The sequence below is a fragment of the Rhea pennata genome, chromosome 10 (assembly GCF_028389875.1).
Source record: "Rhea pennata isolate bPtePen1 chromosome 10, bPtePen1.pri, whole genome shotgun sequence".
Lineage (NCBI taxonomy): Eukaryota > Metazoa > Chordata > Aves > Rheiformes > Rheidae > Rhea > Rhea pennata.
The window spans coordinates 16,266,446-16,294,084 of NC_084672.1; the positions used below are offsets into that span (position 1 = coordinate 16,266,446).

Here is a 27,639-nt window from a genome sequence, read left to right on the forward strand (position 1 = left end):
TTTATAACAGTACAGTCAGGATGCTACGGATTTCTCAGGGCATCATGCCAAATATAGCACCTCTTACAAAATAATGCAAATGTGCTCAAGATCAGACAATATTTCCTTGCACTGGTTTTGTACCAATGAACGGGGGGAGGGGGCCCATTTTGAAAGCTGTAATACATAAAACAAGTACTTCAATACACAGCAGGAGAGATGAGACAGGAGGGCATGGATTAGCACATCACCTCAAAGCTTTAAACTGTGCTCCCAGATAAAACAATAATTTTCAGTGCAGAATGTGGAGTGCACACAGCATCAACTCTATTCTAGTCCTAGAAGACCTAGTGTTTACAGAGAGTACAACCAGGTAATGCCTGTTTTCTGCAGATGCCTTTATGGATTATAGCAGCGGAGCACTTGAAGTCACAGGACCTAACGCAACAGCACATATCTTTGCAACATACCCAGCTCCATATCTGTCCCTCATAAACGGATTTGCAGATCAGGTAAGTACACTTGCTATCTAGATTGCATAAATAAAACATACTGAAAACTGTAAAACTAGGCAATAAAAAATACATACGTGTTCAACAACTATGATGAATCTTACCTTTTTGGTCATACATCTCTATGTACAATAGCAATGAAAATGCAATGTTGTATGCAGGGATTACATTTTAGTCATATTTTACAAGCAAGATAATTTCAAGTTGTTCTCTCCACATCCATCATATTAATTGTTGTGCTCTTCACACACCTTTAATGCTGTATATGTGGGAGACTTTTCCCAGCATAAAGTGGGGTTTCTCCATTAACTCCTGCAGAGCTACATCCACTTACATCAAAATCCAGCTCATTTTGTGAACCTATTTTTCTCAAACAGGGCTTAAGCAGCCAGTTTAACATACTACACAACTGAGTTTTCCAGTATCGCAAAACTCCTTTCCAAACTTGTCTTTGCAAATGAATTTGTGTGTTCGTTATTTTTCCAATGACTGAGAGAACTTGAAAAATATCTCCGTCTTACTTCCAGTCTCTATTCTGCACTTGAGCTTATCCAACAATGAAAAACGAAGTTTCATATCTCCTGTCTACTACTAACCAGTTACCTGCCCTCTTCAGGCATACTTGAAATAAATAGTGCGTAAGTGAGCTACAAAAAACTACAGCTTGCTGGAGCACAGAAATTCCTTATGTAAAAGATTTGAAAACTGCGAAACCTAGCTTAAAAAAAAAAGTATTTTGAAATTTTGTATGAAAGACAGTTCTGAATTTTGTTTTGGATCAATCAAAAGACATTTCCTTCCATAAGATCAATTTGTCCATGTATATTTTAAAATAGAATTAAAAACATTTTAAAAAGTCATTTCAAATAAACCAATATAGATATACATGTAAATATACAGTTTCTTTAAAATCAGCGTTAAAATGGCATGTTTTGACATTGCAGAAATCTTTTTCTATTTTTCTCCTTAGTTAATTATTAACAAGACTGACCACATTTGCAAAGCATTTGATCTAAGCAGAGTGGCATTCCCATCAGAAAATCATTCCAAGAAAATTTCCCTCAGCAGCTCTGCTAGCGTATGCAAAACAGAAGTCAAATTACAGTTACACATGCAAACCTAGTTTAGGTAATTCCTAATTTGTTAGTTGCTCAGTTTTGAATGTATAGACTTTATTGCTTATCCTGTTTTATGCAATACCTGGATAAAGATGTGAATATTTATTCTGATAATCTCTCAGAGTAAGTTACAGTCACATAAAACACCTTTATATCAATGTAACGGATTGTACTGTCATAGGAGAACTACCAGAAATCAAATAAACTAAATTGTTAAATTGACAGGAAAAAGTGTGGAAACAAAGCATCAGACCTCACACAGGAGTTAACTTTGAAATCCTCTACTCTTTCCCACCAGACTGTTGCAGCATTTTTTTTGCTATATCCTCAGCACGTTTCTTGTCCTTTTCTCAAAATTTCTCGTTACTCTGAACTAGAGAGACACTGATCCAAATTTTGCTCCTCTGTATAATGGGATAAATCTAAATACCAACTGTAAGCCACTATAGTTCATGGAGATGCTGTGGCCCCTCTTTTCATTATTAGATGGAATCTGCACATATTTATTCAACATTCTTTTCTTGCATTGGCCAGGTGATGTCAACAGCTGTTCTTCTTCTGGCTATATTTGCTATTTTTGATGCAAAAAATAACAGCGTACCAAAGGGCCTGGAGCCGATTGCAGTAGGACTCCTTATATTGGTACTTACCTGCTCCTTGGGAATGAACAGCGGCTGTGCCATGAACCCAGCCAGGGACCTAGGCCCAAGGCTCTTCACAGCCATTGCAGGATGGGGAATGGAAGTATTCACGTAAGTAAGCCTGGATATGAAGTGAAATGCTCTTGGCTAAAATTACTTCCTAGGAAAGTAAGATCCTGATTCAACATGGTACCAATTCATACTTTATATACATATAGGTAATTCTTTACATACCAGGAAAAGCTATTTGTGCACTTTAAGTCAGATGTGCTTTAGGAACCAGGCTTAAAAAAGGATTTCCTGCTCCTAGGGCAAATCAAACACATATTATCTCTAGTATCAATCATTGTTTCAAGCAGATCCTTCCCAAAATATTAGAAGTTCTTAGAGGTCACTGAAAATATAAAAGTGCTTTCTTCTCTTGCACTGCAGCTTTCAAAAAAGAAAAAGAAAAGAAACTGTGAGAGAGTTAGGTGGGAATATTTATTGGGTACTCTAAAAAACAGACACATCAGATTGATTCAGCCTATTACTACTACTGAGTTATTGCAGAAATCTACAACAATCTAAAGCCAGACTTCCTGCTTGGGAGAGAACGAGGGAATCAGAGAAAGCTTCCTTTATTTTCCCACATTTTAGACCACACTTTCTAATCCCTGCACATACATATGCATGCACACAGGCACACACACTCCCTCTTGGCAGGCCTAATGCACAGTTCATTAGTTGCACATCAGATCCGCAGCTTACACATATCCAGTGTTAAAGTCACTTTGGGATACCTAAGTAACACTGATCTATCATCAGGAGGTGGATCTTCTGGTTTATTTTTATGCAAATTGTTTTTCCAGTTATTTACAAGCAGGAATCCCCAGAAGTACTATAGACTGCTAGACAGCTCCTGTTAATAGATTTCATTTTAACTACTTCGCTAAGTACAAATAATCTGCATTTATTGAGTATGTCTTCCATCTACACAAACCAGGTGCTTGTGCAGAGAGGAACAGCACCAAAGCTTTTCTTGTTCAAGCTAAGAAACTAGGCAGAGAGAGGAGAAGAAATGGGCCCGACGTCAGGCCGCGGGCCAGATACAAAGCTCGGGCTGTAACACCACTTTTGTAAGCCCAAGCCCAGAGGACACTCTCTGGCCTCGTTATCTCCCAACTTTTCCTCCTCCTCAGCTCTGACCACTATGCCATTAGACCGCACTGTTTCTTAAGCAGAAGTGCACAGGGTGACAACCCATACCCTGGTCTAGTCACAGAATAATTGTGAACTTTCTGTCTCTCCAAAGATGTCATACTCATCTATCCTTGAAAAATTACAAGATGATCCTATGTCTGTACCAGTACAGGCCCTTCCTAGTTTAGTTTTGGGATTTATACACAGAGGGGAAATACATCCCCACTGTAAAGACCATACTAAGCCATTTAAATGTGAAAACATAAAAAGTTAGATACGAGATCTCTCGTCCTCACCTGAATAAACCTACAGCAGTCTCAGGGATGTATAAATTGAAGAAGAAATCTTCCTCTGCTCTCATTTACAATACCACAGCTAGAGCCAAGTTCAAGAGAATGATACAACAGGAATACTCACACACCCTCCCGTGCAGACCCAGGTAGAGCTTTGTCAGACAGCTGTAAGCTTTGGATCAGTTACAGGCCAGGGGAAAAGGCTGTGCAACTGCAGCTGAGTATTGCACCTCCCGGCCCTTGCTCAGAAGCAGCCCGCGCTGGGGTTAAGTGCGCTGAAGTGATGCAGCTAAGATTCGGGTGTTTCCTCTGCTTAGAACTGTCTAGTAAAAGGCATAGCCAGGAATTAGGACCTAAGCGTGGACCTTCCTCAGCGACACAGGGGCAGCGCTGCCGAGGCTGAACAGTAAGAAATACTGAAGAGCCATTAAGCAGGCATTGGAGCGAGGATAGGAAGCATGTCCGGGGACTGCTGAGTCTCTGCTCCGGTCAGTGCCCGCCACGTGAGCACTGTGTCCAGGCTGGGCAGGGACCCACGAAAGCTTCACTTCAGAATATTCTCTGTCTTACTCTGTGCACCTAAAATATGTAAGATCTGGCTTCAGATTAGATACAGAAGGATGAGGCTCTTTAACTCCCTAATCCCAAGCAAATGTTTTAAGCACAGAGATGATCAGTTCAGAGGGGGGAAATCCCCTCCTCTACCTCTTCTTTGTGCTTGCAGGCCCTGCAAGATCTGATTTTACCGTGTTTTCAGGTAGGGAGCTGCCAGTAGGCTGGAGAGGAGTTTTACCCCCAGCCCATGGAGTCACCCCGAGGACTGGGAGGGAACGGAGCAGTGGTTTTCTCAATGCTGACATTATTATGTGTTGCACAAGGACACCTGAAGGAGCAGTTTCCCTGGGAATCTAGCCTAGGGACAGACAGACTATAGTGTGATTTCCTGAGCCACTGCAATAAAATTAATTTTTGTTAAGGCTCCTGTTTCAAGTTGTTCTAACCTATTATAGTTGAAAGAGGGGTTGTCTCCCTCCAGATATCACCATCCTGCATATAATATATTCAGTCAGTGCTGTGGCTGGCTCCTGCAAACTGCTCCTCAAGGAACTGGGAGTAGGTGTCACTGAAGCCAGCTGCCCCCGTCATTAGGATTAGTTGCAGCCTTTTTGAGATGTAAAGGTTTCTAGTGTTTTGTCCTGTAACAATGGAGATAACCAGAGGTCTCTCTTAAGTACAGAATTAATATCTTAATACACTTATGAAAAATTTGGGTTGATACAATTTTGGCAGTAGCCAGAGAACAGCCAGGTACAAACCTGTACCTGTACAAATCGGGTACAAACACCAAACTGGGGACCTGACAAGCAAGTAGTATCGCAAAGCGTAAGAAAAAGCAGCACGGAGGTGAGAAAGCTCTACACCGTACATCAGGATTTGAGACTAGCCATCAAATATCTCACCCCTCTGGTTATGATATGTTTCTTTTTCACTTTTTTGCTGGCACGGGGCGAGGCCGGGTGTAAGGCAGCAGCTACCGCGCTGGCCGGTGCCGCCTTGGCTGCCGCGGGCGCGCGGTAACGCTGACACCTCGTGGCCACCACCGCGGGCCTCGTGCCAGCAGCGGCGCTGAGACGGGCCGCGCTTTGGAACCGGTCAGCAGACGTCCGTCTTGTCTGCACAGGCATTTCTATAGCTAGGTCACTTCTCCAATGTTTTGCATTCTTTCCAAAGGGTAAAACAGCGGCCGGACACTGTCTATGTTTCCAAATGCCTGAATTATATTGTAATCTCACCACCCAGCAGCTGCTGATGAGGTGGGAAATTAATTTTAAAGTCCATAAAGGGCCAAAGTTTCTAGCCCATGTAGCTTATGTGCTATAGTCAGAGCTGAATTTTCCTGGAAGGTTTTGGAGTTCTCATAGCACTGCTGGCCCAGCCCCTGTGCCTTCAACTCCGCAACCTGCTCCCTCGCCCGGCTGTGCTGCCACGTGCAATTCAGCCCAAGGCGCGGGGGCTGCCATCCCTTTGCCCCACAGCTTTGGCTAGCTGAATCCAGCGAGCAGAACCAAGGGTCTCAATGATAGGGCCAGGAAAAACATCTGATGGTGACAAACCCAGCACCCCAGGCCCTTCCCGGCTCCTTGGCAGCAGAGCCGCAAGCCAGGGTACAAGAGAAGTCAGCGTACTGCAACAAAGCTGCCTGAGCTCGTCACGAAGCGGACTCGCTCCTGTTTTAGTGACGGAGGACTGAGGGTCAGGGAAGCTTGTAACTCAGCTCTGCCCTGATCTCACTGCAGCTTTGGCGTCAGTCTCCGCAACGGCTTTACGCCCCTCATCTCAGCAGAGAGTATGCGAAACACGGCTGGCAGCAGCTGCAGCAAGCACAGCCAGTGATTTGGAGAAGGTCAGGCAGGAGCCAGCAAGGCCCGCGTCAGTTCAGGGAACAAGCTGAGACAGAAACCTGCCAAGAAACACCTTCATCATGCGCCCGCCTCCACCCCCCACACAGGGGAATGCATGCAAAGAGCCAGTGTAGATTTTGCTATGCAGATTAACAGAGTAAAACCTAGTCCACTTGTTCCAGAAGTCCAGGAGCCCAACAGACATTAGTGAGTGAACAACAAATGGATCTATAAATTCAGTAGAAGAATTTCAGGGGCTATTTTATATCCTCCTAGTAAAATCTAAATGATTCCAAAGGTAAAACACCCCCCGAAAACCCAAAGCGTTTTTGAATAAAGTAAAAAAAAATTATGATTAATAGGGCACTGTGAAATTAGCATTATTCTATTCTCGTGCTGTGACTTAAGCAGAAGTTCACGTCTGCATAAATCTATATGACTGAGTGCTGAGTAATTATCCATATAGTTTAAAAATTACTCTGCTACTGTTTTGTAACCCCCCCCATCCAAGTAGCTTCCTGTTAAGTTCCTCTCTGAGACAAATTTGTCCTTTGTGAGGGAAAAAATGTTACTTCTCCATGTTCAATATGCACGAAATTGAGGTGGCTGGGTTTTTGTGGGAGACTCGCATATTCAATTAATACAGCATGTTATCAAATCAAAACACCTGCATGCACCAACACAGTCAAGAGAGTCAGTGCTCTGAAACCAATGCTCAGCAGTTAACTGGCATAGCTGAGTATGGACCTCCAGGAAAGGGAGAGCAACTCTACAAGCCCATGCCTCCTATAAAGAGGCTGTTATATATTGGTTTTATAATTTCAAATAGTGGAGTTTTTTCTTTAAAAATCTGCATAAGTCTACTGATTTAAAATTAAATTCTACTAATTGTGCAAAGTGAATGCAAACATTTCAGTGGAGCCAATATTCTTCTTGTGGGTTTTTTTAACTGAACACAACAATTATAAGAAATAATTTTAGGTATAAAATGTGTGATGTTCACTTACCTTTTACTGAAAGGTCTCACATTTTAAGTACAGATACAGGACACTACATCATCAACTTTGAATCTTGACCACTCTAGCCAAGTATAATCCACTTAACAGTTGAATGTGTCTTATTACATTCCTCAAGGCAAATATAGACACGTCAAGTATAATCTATTATACTTGTCAAGAGGAATGCAGTACTGCAGGCCTGAACCTGCAAATTTCCATGCAGATAAGATAACCCATTTTTGCAACATACATTTGCATTAATCACTCTTGAAAACCCATTCATGAGCATCTGGCAGTAGCATCATTCAAGATTGCTGTGCAATAAGTATGTCCCAGTTCATTTCATTGTAAGTCAAAGAAACCCATTTTTCACCAGAGAGAAATTATTCCCTGCTCCCAAAAGAAATGCAGTAAAGGGGCCTTATTTTCTGCCGTGCAAGACTAGTGGTTGTTACTCTGAAGCATTTTAATCACAGTATGGGCAGGACAGACAGGGGCATCGCACACTTATAGAAATGTGAGACAAAATAGAAAGGTCCATAGTATAGCCAGTGCCACATCCCAGTGCTTGTTAGCTGGCAAATAAAGGGTAAGGTTTTAACCCGAATAGTAAATAATGATAATTCTTGTTTTTTTCTTATAGGGCTGGAAATAACTGGTGGTGGGTCCCTATAGTTGCACCTATGCTGGGGGGAGTACTTGGAGCTGTTACCTATATCGTTTTTATTGAAATTCATCATCCAGATACTCAGCCAGGAGAAGAAAATGACATACATGATAAATATGAACTTACTAATATGGAGTAGATAAGCGAACAACGTGGTTCTTTCTCTTTTTGTCTTACTGTTTTTATTCAAATGATTGTTTGGACCATTTTATAAAAACGGTATGCCTCAATTAGAAATATACTTTTCATAGCAGAAAATTTATATAGAAAACAAGTTGAGAAGTGACCTCTTTCATGAGACAACTGCCTGATCACATTCAAAATTGGAATCAAGTTACGGTTTTTGGGGGATAAATTGTTCTATCATGTAGCTTTCACATCAGGTTGTCACCTACGTGAAACTGTAGTGAGATGATACACTTATCTGTCAGTTCAACACAGATGATCTAAATCATATTGCCTAATTAACTAAAAATGGATGAGATATTGTTACTGAACTGCATGCACAGGTACTTAATTAGTTCACTGCTGAATTAATGTGTAAGAGTACCTCTCACTTGTTATAACCATTATTTTAAAATGACTTGTGCTTAAAAGAAAAATATCAGAATTGCCAAAATGTCAACTGTACTGATTTTAAGTAACTTACTAGCTGTTTATCTGACCACTGACTGAACAGTGAGGGAACAACTCATCACTGATGAGATTTAGTAGTTCAGAATGATGGCAAAGGGTAAACTCTGTGTTACAAGATCAACACCAAAAAGACAAAGCTGTACTTCATTGGTTCTTTATAGCAATGATGTTCAATTATTTTTAAACTATTTACTTGACCTTCATGTAACCTAATATTAAAAACCTAACCCAGAATATTAACCCGAACCTCTCCTGCTGTGCTTTCTGGATAAAATTCATTCCTGTGGAGATGGGCCAGCCACAGAGGCTTAGGCTGTGCCGAGGTCAGCAAAAGGACTATGGCTGCATAAGCTTTTAAGAGGCCTTGTGCTGCTGATCTACACAAGGGAGAATTTCATCTGCTTTGTGGGAGCACTTTTTATTTTGGTAGCACTAATTTACAATTAGAAGCAGGTCTTAGACCTAGTCCCAGACCTGAATTCCCTGAGGAAGGCCAGCTCCACATCAGAAGTCTGAAGCACGTCTTCTCTGGCACTAGGCAGAAGTGGCTGAATATAGGCCACTTCTTCAACATTCAACTGATGCTATTTCAGAATTATGGTCAAGTTTCAACCTTGAAAAATGAAATTACTTCTGGTTAATCACTGTAAATTGAATGTATGCAGTTAATTCAAAGGGTTTTTCTTTTTATACACACACACATATACATACATACATGTGTATGTGTGTGTGGTTGATGGTGGCAATCATAAATAAATAGACATCATATTCAGTGATGCTCTCAAGCTATTTTCATGGCAAAGCCTTAAGGCACCAGTTCAATGCACTCATTTTAGGGTCTTACTCCCTTTGGATTCCTACAGGCTGCTTCCTTGAATTCCATGCTATTTTCTCATCTTTCCCTGAAGGAAGGAACTCTTCATGTTGCCAGTCATGGCCTATGCACCTCAATGAGGTTTTGACCTCATCAAAAGTGGTTTTGAAAATAATATGGACAGACTCTGCCTCAGCTTTTATATAGATCAGGTCCCTGACTCCACATGCCTTTGTCGCCCTCCCATGTATGCCACACCAAATGCAGGGCAGCAAAAGGGACCGACTTGCAGGTCAGACAAAGTTTTACTTGCTGCAGTTGTGGTCAGATGATGCTGTATACTTGACAAGTATAATTCTGAATTTAACTACATTTTTTCCGTGTCTTTAATTACATGTTTGAAGAAAACTTACAGAACTGTAGGTTACCCAGTGTTCATGTAAACCCTGTGCAAAAGGCCGATTTGATTCACTGTTTCTCTGCTATAGGTTAAAAGGCAATATAGCTGTACCCATGCACATTTGGCTTCATTATGTCACTCTGTGAGGTGACTGCCAGCCATGGTGGGGCATTAGCCAGGTAGGAGTGGCCAGAGCGTGGCCATCTGCTCTGACAGGCACTTGCACTTATGCTGAAGCCTACGCTGCGCATTAAATGTCTGTGCAGAAAATAAAAATAGTCAGATAGTCAGTTAACCAAAAGTAACTAGTTTCATCAAAAAATGGTGGAAGCAGCTTATCACCTACTGTGCTAGAACTTTTTGCATAGCCAGTGGGCTTTATAGCCCTCACTAATGTTTTTTTTTACCATGACATGGAAAGCCTGGGGAAAAGCAGAACACAGGTAGGGATGAGAAAGGGACAATTTATTTATATTGTGCACTGCACGACAAGCCTACATTTGCTGCAGGTCTTTGTGCACTGGCTGAAGTGTATAAAGTGCTTCCACTACATTTTCTCAAAAACCTTCAGATCATAACAGTTCTGCCTGTAAATCAGCCTAAAATCTTGCTTCTCCTAGTTATATCATACCTATTCACTGGATTACTGTATAAATCCCATCTACTTCTCTGAAGTTATCCACACAAAAATCATAAGCAGTGACAAACTGGTGCGATATCTCAGGCATACTTGAAATATGCTCTCAACAAGTTGTTGTCAATTCCATATTTGCTGAAAGAACTTATTTTTAAACTTCAATTAAATATTAAATATGTTTGTAAATTCTTAGAAATGCATGGTACTAATACCGCAGTTCATACCGACTTCCCTGAAGCCAGAATTTAATTCAGGGAAAAGGTGTTATATAGTTCAACCTCAGATATGACATAATTTTCATTATATAACATCATATAACATTCATAAGAATGAATTCCTGTTTTAGGGACAAAACTCAGCTGAGTCTTAACTACAGGGCCATAACCAGTATCTCCTTAATGTAACTGGAACAGTAATAATAATCTCCTGCCTTAAGCTTCAGCAGATATCAAGATCTGTTTGGTGCAGAACAAAAGGGCATTTTTAATTTGCATAAACTATGCAGTTTTTTAATGTCAACTGATATTCAGTGATCGCATTCATATTGAATTAATATAACATAGTTGGCAACAAGAGAAAGCTTTTCCAGTTGTAAGATGTTCTGGTAAATGAATTAATAATAACCAGACTTGATCATATTAATGTGAAAAAAAAAATTTAGAGCATTGCTCAACTTTCAGTTTGGGTTTGTTTTTCTTTTTTCTTTCTTTTCTGTTTTCCTCTTTTTGGAAAATGTGTTTTTTTTTTTTTTTTTTTTTTCCTAAAGCTAAACTTAGCACTGTAGTAATTTGGAGAGTGACAATGCAACTGGTACTGGGTTAAAGTTTGGCTACTGCATGTTGTTTCATAGAAGCCAGTGCAATTATTCACAATAGGAGGCAATATTGGCAGGGCTAAGTGTTTGGAGAAGCAAGCTCTGAGCAGAGTAGAAACTGTACTTTGTTGTAGTTTTCACTGTGGATTTGGACAAATGAGTTGGAGTTCAAAATAAATATATTCAATCCCTCATAAATGCATTCCAGTACCTCTTTTTATTCGTATAAAACCCCCTCCCCTCTGGCACCTAGAAACATATTAAGAAATAAATAGCTGCCTATTACGACCTACGGTATTTTTTTTAGCCTTGCGCTGCAAGAACGCGCTAACAAGCTGCGTTCCCAGGGGGCAGCCCCTGGGGCAGGGGCCAGCGCCAACGCACCGGAACGTGCCCCCGCGGGCGACGGCCGCGGCGGGGCTGCCAGGCGCCCGGGTCGCCTCACGGACAGCACGGCAGCCCTCGCCCCCACGCCTCAGCCTGTTCCCGCGGCCGCCTTCCCGCGGGTCGCAACCACAGCCACAGCTTGGCTGAAACATGCTGCTGAAGTCCCGCTGCAGCGGCGGCTTTTCAGGCCTGCATATATCGCATCAGAATTTGCCCTGCAGTGCTTACAAAATGCCCCTGGCTAATTCATCTGTCTTCTGCTCCACTGAGGGTAACAGGAATTAGGTATTAGGAACGTGCTTAGCTCACTTGGTTTGAAAGACACGTGGAAACCTGTTCTGAGGAGGCGGGAGGGAGAGAGGAATATTAGGAGCCTCAAATTTACTCAGGAAACTGAAAAAGAGGGGAAAAAAGCAGTTTGAAGTGGGAGTCGGCATTTTGCCCTCCATCCATCCTGCCAGCCCTTGCCTTCCCAGCAGTCTGTCTGATTTTATGTTCTGCTCTCCTTCTCCAGCCAACGTCATATTCTGCGCTGTCTCTATACAGTACAATACATCTCCAGAGACTTAAATTCAGCATGTTTTTTTCAGTTACTTATGAATGTGAGAAAGTTCTCATGAGAGCAAATACAAATTTCACCTCACACGCTTGTTTTTTGGCAGTTGCTTGCATTTTTTCCACACTGTTCCCACCAAACAACCTTGCACTGGAAAATACAACAATTAACTGTAACTTCCAGTAACAGCTGCTCTCTTTCTGTTTAGTACAATTGTTATTGCACAACACATTACTTGTTTCAAATATATAAAATTTTTAAAGCCTTCCTTTTTCTTTCTTTTTTCCTCGTTATTAAAATATAACATAAGATCAGCCTGGAAAAAAAATATTCTGTGCACATTCATTAGTAGTTTGGATTTTTTAATCTTTTTTGTACTTACAGCTTGTTAGTTCTTATACTATGACTGTTAAGGTGTTTCTGCTTATATGCACAATCTAACGGCACAGCACCAGAGGAGAAAATAGGAGATAAGTATTTGTAGTCATTGGTATTTCTTTGTACATTTGAATCAAACATTAAAAGAATATATATAGTATGAAGCTAGACAGCAAACAATTACATAGGTTTTCCTTCTTTCCTGACCCTTGACTTCCTTCAAAGGATATTACTACGATGGAGGAAATCAGTGGTGATCAAGCTTTCTGGTTAGATGAGCCAGGCAGCTCCTTCCCCATGCCAGGGGAGGACAGACTAGCAAGGTCCCTCTCTGGCCACCTGGCAGACCTGCCTAGGGAGTAAGGACCCAGCTATAAATTATTAGAAATCAAGCTTTCTTTCACACTCCAAACATTGCTTCAGCCCTCCAGAAATCATGACTGGGGATGCAGCAGCACACTGCACTGGCAAATAAAGGGATGACGGACAAGAGAGAAAACTTCAAAAGCTGGCAAAACAAAGCAAGACCTTTTTGGCCCAAGGTCACCCAAAAGACAGGTATAAATGTTTGGTTACTTCAGAAAATAGCACGTATTGTACCAGGGAACCCTGACATAAACAGACAGGAGGGTGAAGTAACGCCCAGAGTTTCCATTTTGCAAACCCATCAGGAAACTCGTATTGTGTCTTAAATGGAAATTCAAATGTTCACACTGTCACCAAGAACACCAGTTTGGACTCATTAATACTGACACTGCCTCAGCTGTAGGCACACGGTACTGTACAGGTGAAGAATACTTTCATCACCCTCGTTACAGTAGTATTCTGTTCTACTGCCCAACTCTTTTTCTCGTGCAACCTTGCCTGCCTTCCAGCTGCTAATAGGGCTTCCAAACAGAAGAACAGGAACAATGTCACCCGGGATTCAACAGATGTAACCCTTTCTGCAGCATGACCGAGGCATCAGATAACAAACATGAAGCCAAAGAAGCAGCACATGCTTGGCAGCAAACATTGCTAATCTAAACAGTTGGGTGTTTTGTCAATACCTTTTAAATAGATTGAAAAAATAAATTATATTTAATAACAAAAGGCTAAACTGCAGTGATGTTGTCTTCCACAGCAAAGGAAAAAAAATCTGCGTATTTTAACGTTTTCAGGTTAATGAAACAAAGAAAAAATCTCAGTGGAAGAGGAGGAATAAGGCACAACAGCAACTTTTCTGAATGAATCTCCAGGCCTGTGAACCCTGCTTCTACCCTTCACAAGAGACAGAAAGGGCCTTTCCATTAAACTGCACAACACCAAGCCCAGAATCATTGTATCTTCATCTGCATCCCATAGTTGACAGCATTTTGGGTGTCACTTTCTCAGACCTTCAAAATATTCATAACTGATGGCTATGCACAGCAGTAAACTTCTTTAACATACCCATTCTGACTTTTAAGGAAGAAAGCATCTAAGGAAGAATGCACATTTGGCTTCAGTGCAGCGAGAATTTTTTCTCATACACATGTAAATCCCCAGTGGTCTTATACTTTTCAGGGTATAGAAACAACATATGTTTTTGAAGATACTGGCACTGAAGAGCAGCACATAAGAGGCATCAGTCCAGCTGCCAGACTGCTGTGGAGTCCCAGGAGATCAAGAAGTAAAAAGACTGCTCCAGCAAGCCTTGGCGGAGCAAAGCTGTGGCAGAGCCAAACCTTGACGCTCAGTCCTGGCACCTACAGACCCCTCGCAGAGAGGTGCTCCAAAGACATAAGCCATTTGCACATGTAATGTATATGCAAACACCGCTAGCACTTTGAAGGCTTCTGATCCAAGAAAATATTATGGCTGAACAAAATATGAATACGAACAGAGGCATTTCAATCTGCTCTGTCACAAAAAGACAAAATGCTAAAAGCTATAGAACAGAGCCATTAGAAATCTCATTTTCTATCACAGTTGTTTCTTTGAAATTGAAGAAGCACAGAATCACAGAATCAGTAAGGTTGGAAGGGACCGCTGGAGATCATCTAGTCCAACCCCCCTACTCGAGCAGGGTCACCTAGAGCATGGTAGACAGGGTTGCATCCAGGCGGGCCTTGACTGTCTCCAGAGAAGGAGACTCCACAGCCTCTCTGGGCAACCTGTTCCAGTGCTCCGTCACTCTCACAGGGAAGAAATTCCCCCTCATGTTCACCATAATGAACAGTACAACTTTAAAACAAAGGAAAAAAAATCGACCAAAAATACTTACCCTGTCCGCAAGCAGATCTGTAGCATTTTCCTCTTCCACATCTTTTATCTGGTTTTCTGGCAAAGCCGGCAGCAGGCCTCTTGTTCTCACTCTCTCCATAGCTCCAGTCTTGACTGAGTGCCACTCTTCAGGCTTTTGAGTGCCAAGCCCTATCCACAACTTTCGCTTTTCAAGAAGCGCCCCCCTCCCCCCCCAAAAAAAGCCATTTCAATCTATATTTTCATACAATTGTATTTGCATACAATTTCATACAATTTCCAAACATATACTACTAGAAAACTGTGCTTACAGCAACTCATCTGGCAATTACAGTCTCTTCCCTTTCTTTTGATCATATGTGTTGCTCACAGCAATCTGGCAGGATAGTAATTGTCTCACTAAAGGGCATTTACAGTACCTACGATTTGGATTTCCCCCGAAGGAAGGTCTAGAACAAGAGACATAGCTCAGGCGCTGATTTTATTTGTTAAACAATATCAACTCTAAGAAACTAGGTTGTTAACTACACTCATTACAGTTTCTGTGTTATGTGATATGACGTAAAAATCAGTAATCAGCTTTATTTCCAAATTCTGGATGGAAGTTGTTTAAGGTTAGCATAAAAATTATTATTTTTACCTCTGGTTGCAGATAATTTCTTTGTAAATTCAAAGGATAGAAACAAATACATATCCGTAAAAATAGTAAGTAAATTTTAGAGCACAGAAAAATATGTTTCCAAGTGTGTAAATTTTATTACATTCCCAACTAGAAAATATGTACAGCGAAAAAAAAAATCAAGAGTTTTTAAAGAATCTTATGATCTAAGCTTTTTTATTCCTGTGTTTTCAATGGTATCATGACTGACACAGCCATGCTTGAAAATATTTAGTTTGCTTTACTTTAAAAACAGATTTTTCCCTAATAGATGTGTAACATCTGAGGATCTGGCTACAAACACCTGCACCTGTCATTATTTTTCCTTGATATTCCTGGAGGTGTTCAGCTCTGTTCCAACTCTTCTGATTTTTTTTTTTTTTAACATTTCTATATATTTTTTTGTAATAGATGTAAATGAAGCCCTCTCTTGTGTACATTTATTTGGTCTGGTAATAAAAAGAGCCTCTCTGGTGAGCAGCTCACTCCTCAGCTTCAGTATCTACAGTGAAGCTGTCCTAACTCCCTGCATGTGGTGTGTGACTATGGAAGAGCAACCAGCCTCTTACGCACCCGGGGCTGCTGCTCTTCAGTCTTAGGGGGTTACATCCCCCAAACCTGCCTCCTGCTTCAGTGGCTTTTGGGAAGTTTTTCATTGCCAGAGCGGGCCTGCATTCGCTACGACAGCTTTAACAGCAGCCAAGTATAGCACATAGGCCATGGCGATACCCCAGCAGCACTGGTAGGAAAAGAAGAGGATGGCCTGTCTACCTGCGGGGGGCATAGCGATGGCAAAAGATGACTTCCACAGTCAGAGCCAGGTAAAAGCCTACTCAGAAAAAATGTCATGCTTTTATAGCAAATATAGCACTGTGGATGTCAGCAGTGAGGCTTAGGGACGTACTGCAGGCATGTGATTCCTCTGCTGAACACCTTTGACTGTGGGGTGATATAAATACACACAGAAGAGGTGAAGAAAAGTTGCTAAGGCTGCTGCCAGAGGCATCTCCCTGGCTAAGAGCAGAGCCTGGAGGAAGGTAGTGCTTTGAAGAGCCCAGTTTTCCTCAGAACATCAATCACCACAGTAACAACACCAGGAATACTCTCGGGCAGTTATGTATCAAAAGCCACAGCTCTTGTAAGTTAAAATAATCACTCTCATACTCTCCAGTGGTTTTTTTTACAATGCTTGTTTTTTTTTAAAAAACGCAATTTGTAAAGGACATGGTTTCTTGCCATTACTATTTATATTATTTTTTGAAGAGTGTGATGTATAGTGACCTAAACGTTACAGAAATATAATACCTCAATGTAAAATATACATAGTAAATGTGATGAATGTGGCAAGATCAGATTAATCTTTAAAACTATTTAACAGCCTCATCTGTCTTGAGATAGAAGGGGCATGCCTATACCTTTTCTACTAAGCTGCTTGCTTATTTGGATGTCTTAATTAGAACATTTTTCTAACGTTAAAAGCTTGTTAAAAATAATTTTTAAGTCCAAGACCGTTTATTCCCACTGTTTTTACAGAGGGGCTTCTGTAACCAGCTGCAGCGCATGGAACGGGCCTGGCTCTTTCTGAGTATTGCAGATGTAATGCAGACGGAAGGTGCCAGACTGGGATCACTCATGTCTCCTGCCCAGGAAAGGAGGACAATGAGGCTGGGTGCAGACATTTTTCGTTTCGTGTTTGCACAACGCCAAGCACCCTGATGAGGCCCCAGGGCACGGCACACGATAATGCAGTATGCAGCCTCTCTGGGCTGCCCTGCTATGATCCTACCCCAGAACTCACAGGCTTTTATTGTGGGAGGTGAGATGTCCTGTACCTTTCTGATGAGACAGGTTCTAATGAGTGCTGAGAGCAGTGGCTGGGTTTTTTTTGTTTGTTTGTTTGTTTGTTTGTTTTCTTTTTTGGACTAAATACATTTCCAGTAAACTGAGACCGCCAAACTTCATGCACAGTGTTTCAGAGACAGATTTTAGTTCCTTTTTACACAGAGCAACTTTTACATTAAGGTCAATAAAAGCAGAAAGTGGTTCTTTATCAATGAAAGCACAAAACTTATTTATATGTAGATAGAGAAGACCCTTGCACATTGCAATATGCAACAACTGTAGTATAGCTGGAGGAGGAAAAAAAATCATCTGAGCAGGATTACTATGCATATATCCCATTACTGGAATCCAAGTGCCCTTAATTATATTGTTTATATGAGACTGAATCACTTTATCCTGCTGTCAGACTGTATGACTGGTACCTCTGGGGAGTATCATGAAAGGACATGTGTATCTCACGAGAATATCCAAAAATCCTAGATTTTTAATAAACATACTAATCCATCCTAAGTAGCTCACATTCCAGCTACAATTCTATTTTTAGTTTATTTGTTGTACTTTTTAAAAAAAACAGTGTCATGGGTTTTGAGGGATTTTTTTAAGGAAGGAAAGAACAGCTACCTTTGTATGCAAACAGCTGGTCGGGGAATGAGAAGCTTCCATTACACGGAGAGCTGCCAGCTAATGGAGCTGCAGGGAAGGGGCCAGGCTGCAGTCAAGTGACCCATACAGTAACATAAGCTAAATGCTCCAGAGTGATCTCAAGAGCTAATCATTAAGCTGATCGGTAGTTTTGGCCTCCTGGGACCTTAATAAAAATCTTTAAAGCAAAGAAAGTGCTCATTACTGAAATAGCTAGTTGGAATATCTCATGTCAGGAAAGATCTGACCTGACAATTTACTCCTTAGTCAATATCTGAAATTTTCCTACAGGATAACTCTTTCCTCTATAGCTGTGTTGAAGGGCCAGAAATTTAAAGAACGGAATTCTTTCCCATAAAAAAGAAAATAGCTCCTTAAAATGACTGCAGTATGCTGAACACTACAAAAAGCAAGTTCTCCACAGAAGGGCGGAGAAAAGCTAGGAGCCATAGCTATGCCAGGGAAGATTTCACCATCAGCACTGAGTACAGACAAACAGCAAAGACATTCTGATTTTGGCACCAAGTTGCAGGTGCTAGCTAGGTACAACTTTTTACTCCAGATTCACACTCAAAAAAACCATTTTCCTATTAACTCTGTGTAATGATCACCTGTGGGCTCAAATTTATAGTAGAGTATATATAAAACTGCAATAAAGCTTTGCAGGGTACGAAACAGGCTGCATACTTCAATGCTGGCATGAATGAAGCACGTGGAAGAATAACTCTGTTGAAATGCCAATTAGGCCAAAATTTTTGGACCTATAAAATATGCTTTAAAACTGGGTTTTCATCCAAAATTATGTTCTCTAAATTTTTGTTAGAAAAACTCAAAAGTTAGAATTATTCTTCTGTTGTTAATTTCTCTCAAAGAGAAAATATTTTAAAGCATAATACATTTGACTTTTCCTCTTTTCTCCCACCCCCTCACCCCCACCCTTTGCCATCTCTGGTAAATCTTCTCAATATAGAAGAGGTAAGGTAGAAAATGTGAATACTACATCAGCCCGGACAAAAAGTTCAACAAAAGTAAATGTACTGAATTTGTCTGTTTCCAGGCAATACACATATTGGTGTTTCCATATGCATATTCAGGAGACCAAGAGTTGAAAATCTAGTCCAAACAAAAATCACTGGATTAAACAGTAATGCACGGGCTATAAAACATCTTCCAAAGACTGAATAACAGAAAGATTATAGGCAATATGAAGAGATGTCTTGGATTGTATGTTCTCTAACATGACATATTAGAAGCACTATGAAACAAAACCTTATCAAGTCCATTATGCTATGAAAAGAGATCGGCTAATTGGATAGCCTAATACTGAAAGCTATATAAAAGATATAGTGTTAGTACATTGCCTTGTGCTGCTACAAAATAACATGATCCTGGGAGACCGCAATTTCTTGTAACTTTAATTTCTTATCAACTAATGATTTTTAATCGGAGCAATATTTGCACAGTGCTATTTACCCATACAGAATTTTACATACTTAAGCACATTATTATGAGACACTAGAGAGCAAGTTCATTGCTTAATTACTTCATATAAAATTATTTTTAGATGAAAGATATAATGAGAAACTAATGAGTTCCCAGGATAGCTGAAAACAGTATTACAATACAATCTGCATATTTGTATTCCAGAAGTATTTTTTGGTATACTTTTTAGAAAAAGACTCAAAAACAAATTTCAAAACAAGTTCGAAACAAATCATATTCTTACAAATTTGCCTCAGTTTTAATATCCGTGATTAAAATTAAACACATCTGTGGTTTGTAGGACACATATGAGAATGAGAACATACTCTGAAATGCTCTAAAACTTGTGTCACACCAAATGGACTGAGGATATCTCCAAATCTGAAGAGCACATTAGAATTTTTAGGTTTCTGAAAAATCTCCATGTTCATTTTGAACCTGCTGGATAGCCGCAGTTTTGAACTGTGATCAGGATTCATTGAATAGTTTCATGTTTGCTATAGAAATTAATGCAGTATATTTATTTAGGACTTTATTCCCACTGAAAGTGAGCCCACCAATTTCAGTGAGTTCTGAATCAGATCTTTTGCAGGCCTACCTAAAAATATTTATCTCCAGTGCTCAATACTTACTACAACAAAACCACTTTTTCTGAGGGATGGACACATTTAATGCCTTATTTATAATTCCTTTCATAGTAGATCGTTTTGATCTAGACTTACAACATATACTTGCATGCTCTAATGGTTGCCCACTTACAATCACAGCAACTGAGATCATACAGCCAATATTTAACCTGTTTACTTGACAATAATAGCCAGCATTGTGAGCAGTAAACACTCCATCAGATTAGAGCACTTGGGTCAAAGTATTCGACTAAACTCCTTATTTAAAGGAATTGCCTGCATTTCTGTTAACAATCACAGACCTAGGAGATGATAAGCAGAGAGAAGAAAGTTTTGTATCAGCTACCCCTTGGCAGACAGCATTCATTCTGAAAGGAATTTATCTTTTCTATAAAAATGAACCTATAAAGACCTGAGGACATAGTGTATTTATTCTCAGTAAAATGTTGCAAAAAAATCTTGACACAGTTTGCTTATCCCCTATCATATGTGTAAACCGTACTTAAACTTTTCCAAGTCACTTTCAAATATCCATATTCATCTAAACCCAGTATTCTAAGAATTATAATCTGATGATAGTTTTCAGTTTAGTTCAACCTGAAAATGCAACGAATATTAGGAAACATAAATCTAATAAATACCGTTTTTAAATAGATGATATAAATATTTATCTCCTTTCACAGTTTGATTTCATTTTTCTAAAGGCCTCTAGTCTACTCACAAATTCCTCTGAAGTCCAGGCCACCAAACAACCACTGTCTGTTCAAGACAAAATAAAAAATTTATCGAAAGCTGGAACTAACTCTTTAAATAACAATGAAGCAGTCCAGACACAGAGTGTTTTTTACAAAAACATACCTTCTGTCTGAGAGTGTGTCTGAGAAGAAAACACAGATGAATCTCTTCAGTCCTGAGACTGCTCATGTCACAATAGGCACATTACAACAAGGAACGGAGCACCTGAAACGGATCTGTGGAGAAAAACATTGATTGCTTATGATGAAGTGAAGCTCAAAAGCTGTCAAAGATTTTGGAAAAGCTGTTAGAGCACAGAGAGCCAGTGAAACACAAAGCACTACAGATGCCCTCATCAAATACGGCAGTTGTTTTGTGAACACAGGAGACCTCCTCTCTGCTCTTTTAGGCTGGCCAGCCATGCATATCCAAAAGCAAAGAAAACTGAAGATGCAACTACAGTCAAAAGGGAGGGAGATAATTACATGATTCAGAGGAAAAAGTCTCAAAAGACTCACAGCAAGAGACTGTGACCGAATGTGCATGCCTGTGTCCTGGGACGGCCGGTCAGGATTTGTTATCTAAGAATTCCCAGTTCTCTGAAGGCAATTCCACACTTTATGTACACTTGGCTAAAGGTACTGGTGGAGTCTCAAAATCATAGACACAGGGCTAATTAGCCTCACCTGTTACTGAAGTAACTTGGCCACAGTAAACACCTCGCTGACACTACTATTTTGCACCCCATTTGTGGGCTGGGCAGTTCTAAGGTAACTTTTGTGTTCAGTTCAGACAGTAAAAGCATGGTTTTACTTGTTGCTGCTATTTTTAATTCTTAATTAATTAACTATGGGCCAAATCCTAGTTACCATACTTCAGAAAGTAGCGCATCTCAGTTATGCATCAATTTCCCAATCGGCTTAACAGAACGAAAGCACTTTTCTGCGAACACATCCCATTTCCATTAAAGCTCCTTTCCCGGAAAACTAACAGCTGCAAACTGCCATAGTAATGACTGCAATTAAAGAACAAGCCTCCTCCCTTACTCTTATCACCATGGCCCCATTGAGGAGAAACCTTGTGAAATGAACACCAACTTTGGGTCTTGGTGTTGGTTTCCTTGGAGAATCTTGTGATTCTTGAGCAATTCGGCTAGTTGAGTGGCACGTTACACATGGGGCAGCTCCGGCCCTCAGTGCTTGCAGTGGCTTGTTCTTTTGTCTGAATTTCACTTGATCAAAATCTCACGGTAACTATCATAGTCTCAACAGAGATTAGACACGCAATGCCTGTACTCACTTACACAGTCTGCAACAATAATTATATTGGCAGATCCCCCAGGGAAAACACAACTGAAGTGATAAGACATCTTTTGCCAGGAGAGCTTAAACCATTTTATGACAAAAGACTGAGTTTACACAGATTTTAAATAAAATATTTTTTCTTATTTTTGGTTTAAAGGCACATACGATAGAGCTTCTGCTGGCCTGACTATGCTGGGAACTAATGTGATTTGTTAAGTTTAACATCAATACAACTACACTGGCAAAAACATTTAAATTTAAAATAAGCTACTTCACCTAAATAGACTCATCCCAAGCAAAAAAAAAAAAAAAAAAAAAAAACACATAGCCAAGTATAGCCAACATAGCCCTGGCTACTTAGTGATGCTCCTGCTGTGCTGCTTTCCAGCAAACTTGTTGGGCTGCATTATGTCAAGATTAAGTGTTTCAGCAAAGCAGAGAAAAGCTTTCTCAAAACTATGCAAATCTGCAGTGGGGAAAACTTTATCATGCAAGAAAGCTGTCCTATTACAAAACGCAGGAGCAGTCTACAAAGCCTTGTGTCAAATGCTGCTGAAATATCACAGAGAAGTAGCAGGTCTGTATGGTGAATGACCACTCACTCAGAGAATCACATCCCACAGGCCCGAGATGAGCTCATCTGCACAGATATGTCTGCAGCATTACACAGGGATCCTGCCCTCTGAATCTACCTGTCAAAAGCAGGCCAAAGTCCCAAGCCAACCAAGCACAGACAAAGCTTTACATCAGTTTGACTTAAAACATCTACCTCAAATAATAAGAATTATTTCTTTCTGCTCAGTAGGAAGTCTTCAAAAAAGGACTAGATTCAGCAAAAAGGATTGTGCCCTCACCTGTTACCTGATGATTTCACAGGGTGGAAATCTGGAGAAGGTCTTAGAAGAATTTCTAGCAAAGAGTTCAGTATCAGCCTTGAAATATCTTGACCTCAGACAGTGACAGGCGTGAACACAATCCCAGTAGAGTGCTCTATGTTTCCAATTAACTTGATTTTGAAGCAATGGATGCTGTCCAAAGATTTACATAAATAACAAATACACTGAAAAGTACAGATTTCCTGGGGTGTTTTAATTTAACACTAACCAGATGCATTTGCAATAAAGGCTGAATTAAAAGTGTGGTGCCTTAAAGCAGGGAAATAATTTACAATGGAGAACTTCCTAAGTAGAAGGAATATGCCCCAAGAGATTCGTATGTCGGCTTCTAACAATTCAGCATGTCCAATATTTTAAACGTCCTTAGTCAGGTAAAGCCCTATGGCGCATTCATCAGTCATTGGGATGAAAATCTGGTTATTAAGTTCCCTAAGGAATATGTATTTATTAAACCTTCACTTTACCATACCCTACAGGGCCTGTTCAGGCATGAAGTCTATGGGAGTGAGTAGAATTCTTCCTGAATAAGGTCTCCTATTCAGTTAACCACTGTATTTAAACAGTGCTTTTCACTGATGTATCTCACAGTGCTCCACAGTGGTGGTGAGCTCCAAGTAAATGGGAAAGCAGATACAGATGGAAACTGAGGTGCTGAAATTCACAGTCAGAAGAGCAAGAGCAAGAGCAGAGCCTGGCAGGGTTGCTGTTGGGGGCCTGGTCAGCTGGATCAGGCTGTCACATGAGAGAGAAGGGAAAAATACTTCAGTCAGCAAGACTTTGGAGGTCAGAGGTCTTGCAGAGTTTTTGGACATATGGGTATGAATAGTTACATCTAGGCAGAGACTACTTTTAAAATTCTGCTTTCTCTTCATGTCTATCTACATGTGATTATTATTTTGGCACTCTTCTAAGTCATTTCAAGTCAGACTACTAGAGTATTTTGCATAGAACATCAGGATATTATACCTTGAAATGGGGACAGTGTATTTGTAACAGATACACTGTAACAGTGTATTTGTAACAGATTCGTGTCAGTCATAAAGAAGCACCGACTTCTCATGGAAAACGAGCTCACTGAGTCTGCTCAGAGTCTGTATTCTTTATGTTTACCTGCTATTTACCTATACCTGCCTGCTTCCCTGGTTTTCATTTATTTAGAATATCTGCAAGACAACAATTTTCTTTTTCTTAGAACTTCATCAGCTCCAGTTCATCTGAAATCACAAACTGCTGACTGTGAAATCACAGTTCTTCATGATGAACGAGGCAACATTTGCAATAAAACAAAAACAATTTCTGTCTAAGGCCAGAAAGAAGCAGAAAGTTTCCAAATGCATAAGATACCATGCTTAAAAATATTATTGCTATTAAATATTATCCAGATATTTTCTGGAGATTCAGAAGTTTCAAGACTGTATCTTGAGTGGCTCCAGATATCTTCTGACACTTCCAAGGACTTTTTCTGCAGCTTACTGGTAATTCTAGGCTCCGGAAATTTTCTATAAACTTTTCAGGAGCTCTCCAGGAATTTTCACAATGCTTTCAAGGACTTCTTCCAATACTTTCTAGGAATTCCCTGCTTTATAGGTATACACTGCTGCTTTCCACCAATTTCCTTGATGAATATCCTTTTCCTTTTCAAGAACTTTCCCATTGATTTCCAGAAATTTACCTGCTACTTTCTAGGAATTCGCTTCCTGCTTTCTAGCAGGATTGAGAGCTCCAGGCTGGGCTGAACCGGGCCCCTGGGTAGAGGTGTGGGGATGCCCCAGGGGAGGCTGCACAGGGCTAGTAGGGCTGTCAGTGTACTCAGGGCCTTGACAGCACCTAGGATTTCTAGGATTGGAAAGCATCTTCACTGAATAATTTCTAAATTCAATGTCTTGTAAAATAAACCTAATCAAAATCTCTGCATTCCTAAACAAATGATGAATTTCTATAGATTTTTAACAAGAGCTATTCTGAAATGAAAACAAGTGTTTTATCCATCTATAATCCATTAAAGGATATATTTAATGATGAGATTAAGGGAAATTGTTTCCTCTCCCCTCTGGAAGCATGCAAGACATTATTCCCATACAGAATGAATTAAACTTTATTTATAGGTATGGTTTCTCTGATTGTACTTTCTTCTTTTTAGTATACTCCCTACATATCTTACCAGCCCTAAAACATTTAAATCAAACACTACAACTGGTTTTCATCATTCCAGTTTAGTGCACGTAGTAGGAAATAATTGTTAAAAGTTCCAGCTACAGAATTCTTACAATTTTTTGTAGACTTGCAGAGGTTTAAAGGTGATTTGTACAAACCTTTGTTAGGTTTTTCATTACTACTGATGCATTCTCTTTTGCTAATTAGAGACAGCTGGCCAGCCAACATTTTTCAAAATATACTTGGTGATTGGTTTCAATGAACGCACTTGAATTCACACACAGTCCATGTTACTGTCTAGTGCGGGAGTGAAGATTAAATGTGAAGTCCAGTCTCGGCATTTTAGGTGTATCATTGCATAATGAAATGAAACATGTATTACATAAAAGCACACTTTTCCTAACAGCTTTTATTACTTTAAATTTCATTATTTAGTATTTCATATTTAAAAGGTGAGGACCAGTAAGTATTTAGCAAATACATGTAGAAGAGAACAAAACTTGCTACACATCATTTGCCAGCTGCTATACAAGCTGTTGAAACACTCACACATATAATTTTCAATGCTCTATGTTAGCTACTAAAGGTTGGATTTTCCACACTCCAAAATCAAGTAAAGTAGAGGCAGACTCCTTTTACCAAGGACAGAGTTATTCACTGCCCCATGCAGAAATACACTCCAACTGCTCTTGAAACTCAAATGGTGGAGCAGGAACAGGGACTCCATAAGCTTGCTGTCTCCCTCAGTCAGGTTAGTTGAGACATGTTATGCACTAACTGCATCCTAAAAGGATACCTGCCAGCTTCTTTAGATCACATATGCTATGAGCTATCAAACCTACAGCTAGGGCCACTCCTGAACAATGTTCAGATGTGGCATCAGAGACATTCTAACAAAGGAGTCTTTGGATTTTAAAGTAACTGTAAGTTACTGCTTTCAACCACCAGTATAATATGCATTTGTAGATTCCCTTGAGGATATTTCATACATAGAAGAGCATAAAAATGAAAATGTAATAGAAGTAAAATACTGATACTTCAGAAATACATGCTGTAGTAATTTTAATGCCATGTTCTTCGAGCCAGTTTTTCACACAGTATATGAGAAGGTATTTAAATCTGTTTCAGCAAATATGACTCACGAGTTATTCACACTAATCTTTGCTTCAGGTGCTCAGGGATAAAAAGTCCAGAAACAAAATCTCTGCAATTTAGCATATGCTGAAAGCCACCTGGAAAACTATAGCATAGCAACGTTTTACTGTCACCAGGATCTTGATGCATTTACAGAGTTAGGTAAGAAAACTGCCTTCAATAAATACAATTTTATTTCTAATAAAACTTTATTTTCCACTCTTTATAGATCAGTTCTACTAGCCCATAGCAGATTGAAACCTAGTGCACAAATCAGCCCAGGCCCTAAGTAACTTTTGAAAAATGTCTTCAGAAAGTTGAAGAGCTTTTGATAGCCTTTATTTGATTAATACTTTTCTGAGATTAAGGCTCTCCAACTGAAACACAGGCCTACCAAAAATCAGTGAAAGTCTGTAAAAGTGTATAGACTTGATTCTGTTCTTGTTTACAATATGGTAAATCAGGATAAGCCCACTGAAGGCATTAAAGCTGTACCAGTGTAAAAGTGGTATAAGTCAATGAAATATCAAGGTGATATTTCTACTTGTGCATTGGGCATTTTTCTCTCCAGAATATAAATTGAGAAAGCTTTAAGTTTCCGACATGTATTTATGTTAATTATCTGTGATACCTAATTTTTTAAATCTTCTGATTTCATATCCACTTGATGAAGCTATAATCTCGCAACAGAATGAATGTTCACAAACACACGTCTTGGTATTTTCTGATGTCTACAGAGTTCATAAAAATGAAAAGTAGCCAAAACAGCATTTTTGGTGTATGAACACGCTTGCCAGGACACAGAAAGAAACATTCCATTTCCAGGCTCTCCTCCCTTTCCCAGTCAGAAACAAAATCATAAAATAGTCTTTCTTAACTGCCAACCTGATTTTTTTCATATAATTCAGATTTTGTGTTAAACACTAAAACATTGTATTTAACAGGTAACTTCTCATCCTTACTCCCTAAATGATCGCCCAACAAGCTCCTGATTTAAAGACCACTGAAATCAAGGGAAACATTCATATTCACTACAAAGCACATCATATGAAGTAAAGTGAGAGAAAAAAAAAACCACAGTGCAAAGATACATGAGCCTTCCATGATACTTCAGATGAATAACAATTGTACCTAGCATGGAACTGCTTATGATTCCTGAAACAGATTTCTCAATGTAAAATTAAAACTTAATTAAAGAGTGCTCCCCCCTCACCCATGTGTATGAACACATGCACACGCTACATCAGCTTATTCATTCACTTTGCCCAGATAGTGCCCTGAATCATCCATGTTTTTGTTCTTTACATCTTTCTTTGCCCAATCTTTGTTTTTCATTTGAATTCATAGAATCAGTAAGGTCGAAAGGGACCTCTGGAGACCATCTAGTCCAACCTCCCCGCTCAGCAGGGTCACCTAGAGCATGGTAGACAGGGTTGCATCCAGGCGGGCTTTGACTATCTCCAGAGAAGGAGACTCCACAACTTCTCTGGGCAACCTGTTCCAGTGCTCTGTCGCTCTCACAGTGAAGA

The 27,639-nt window shown here is 39.9% G+C and overlaps 2 protein-coding genes across 6 annotated transcripts in view; one reads left to right on the forward strand and one right to left on the reverse strand.

The window, feature by feature from the left end:
• Positions 1 to 11,291, forward strand: part of AQP9 (aquaporin 9) — a 30,342-nt gene extending 19,051 nt beyond the window's left edge. Inside the window, exons 4-6 of the mRNA XM_062583905.1 lie at positions 373 to 491; positions 2,144 to 2,361; positions 7,769 to 11,291. Of these exons, the coding sequence (XP_062439889.1) occupies positions 373 to 491; positions 2,144 to 2,361; positions 7,769 to 7,931 (500 nt within the window). The 3' untranslated portion in view covers positions 7,932 to 11,291. The remainder of the gene's footprint in view (positions 1 to 372; positions 492 to 2,143; positions 2,362 to 7,768) is intronic.
• Positions 1 to 27,639, reverse strand: part of ALDH1A2 (aldehyde dehydrogenase 1 family member A2) — a 195,521-nt gene that overhangs the window by 89,052 nt on the left and 78,830 nt on the right. For all 5 annotated transcript variants that reach the window (XM_062583895.1, XM_062583894.1, XM_062583893.1 and 2 more), the window contains 3 exons: positions 20,746 to 20,858; positions 20,609 to 20,646; positions 14,660 to 14,843 (listed from right to left, as the gene is read on the reverse strand). The gene's annotated coding sequence lies outside the window, so the exon portion shown is untranslated. The remainder of the gene's footprint in view (positions 1 to 14,659; positions 14,844 to 20,608; positions 20,647 to 20,745; positions 20,859 to 27,639) is intronic.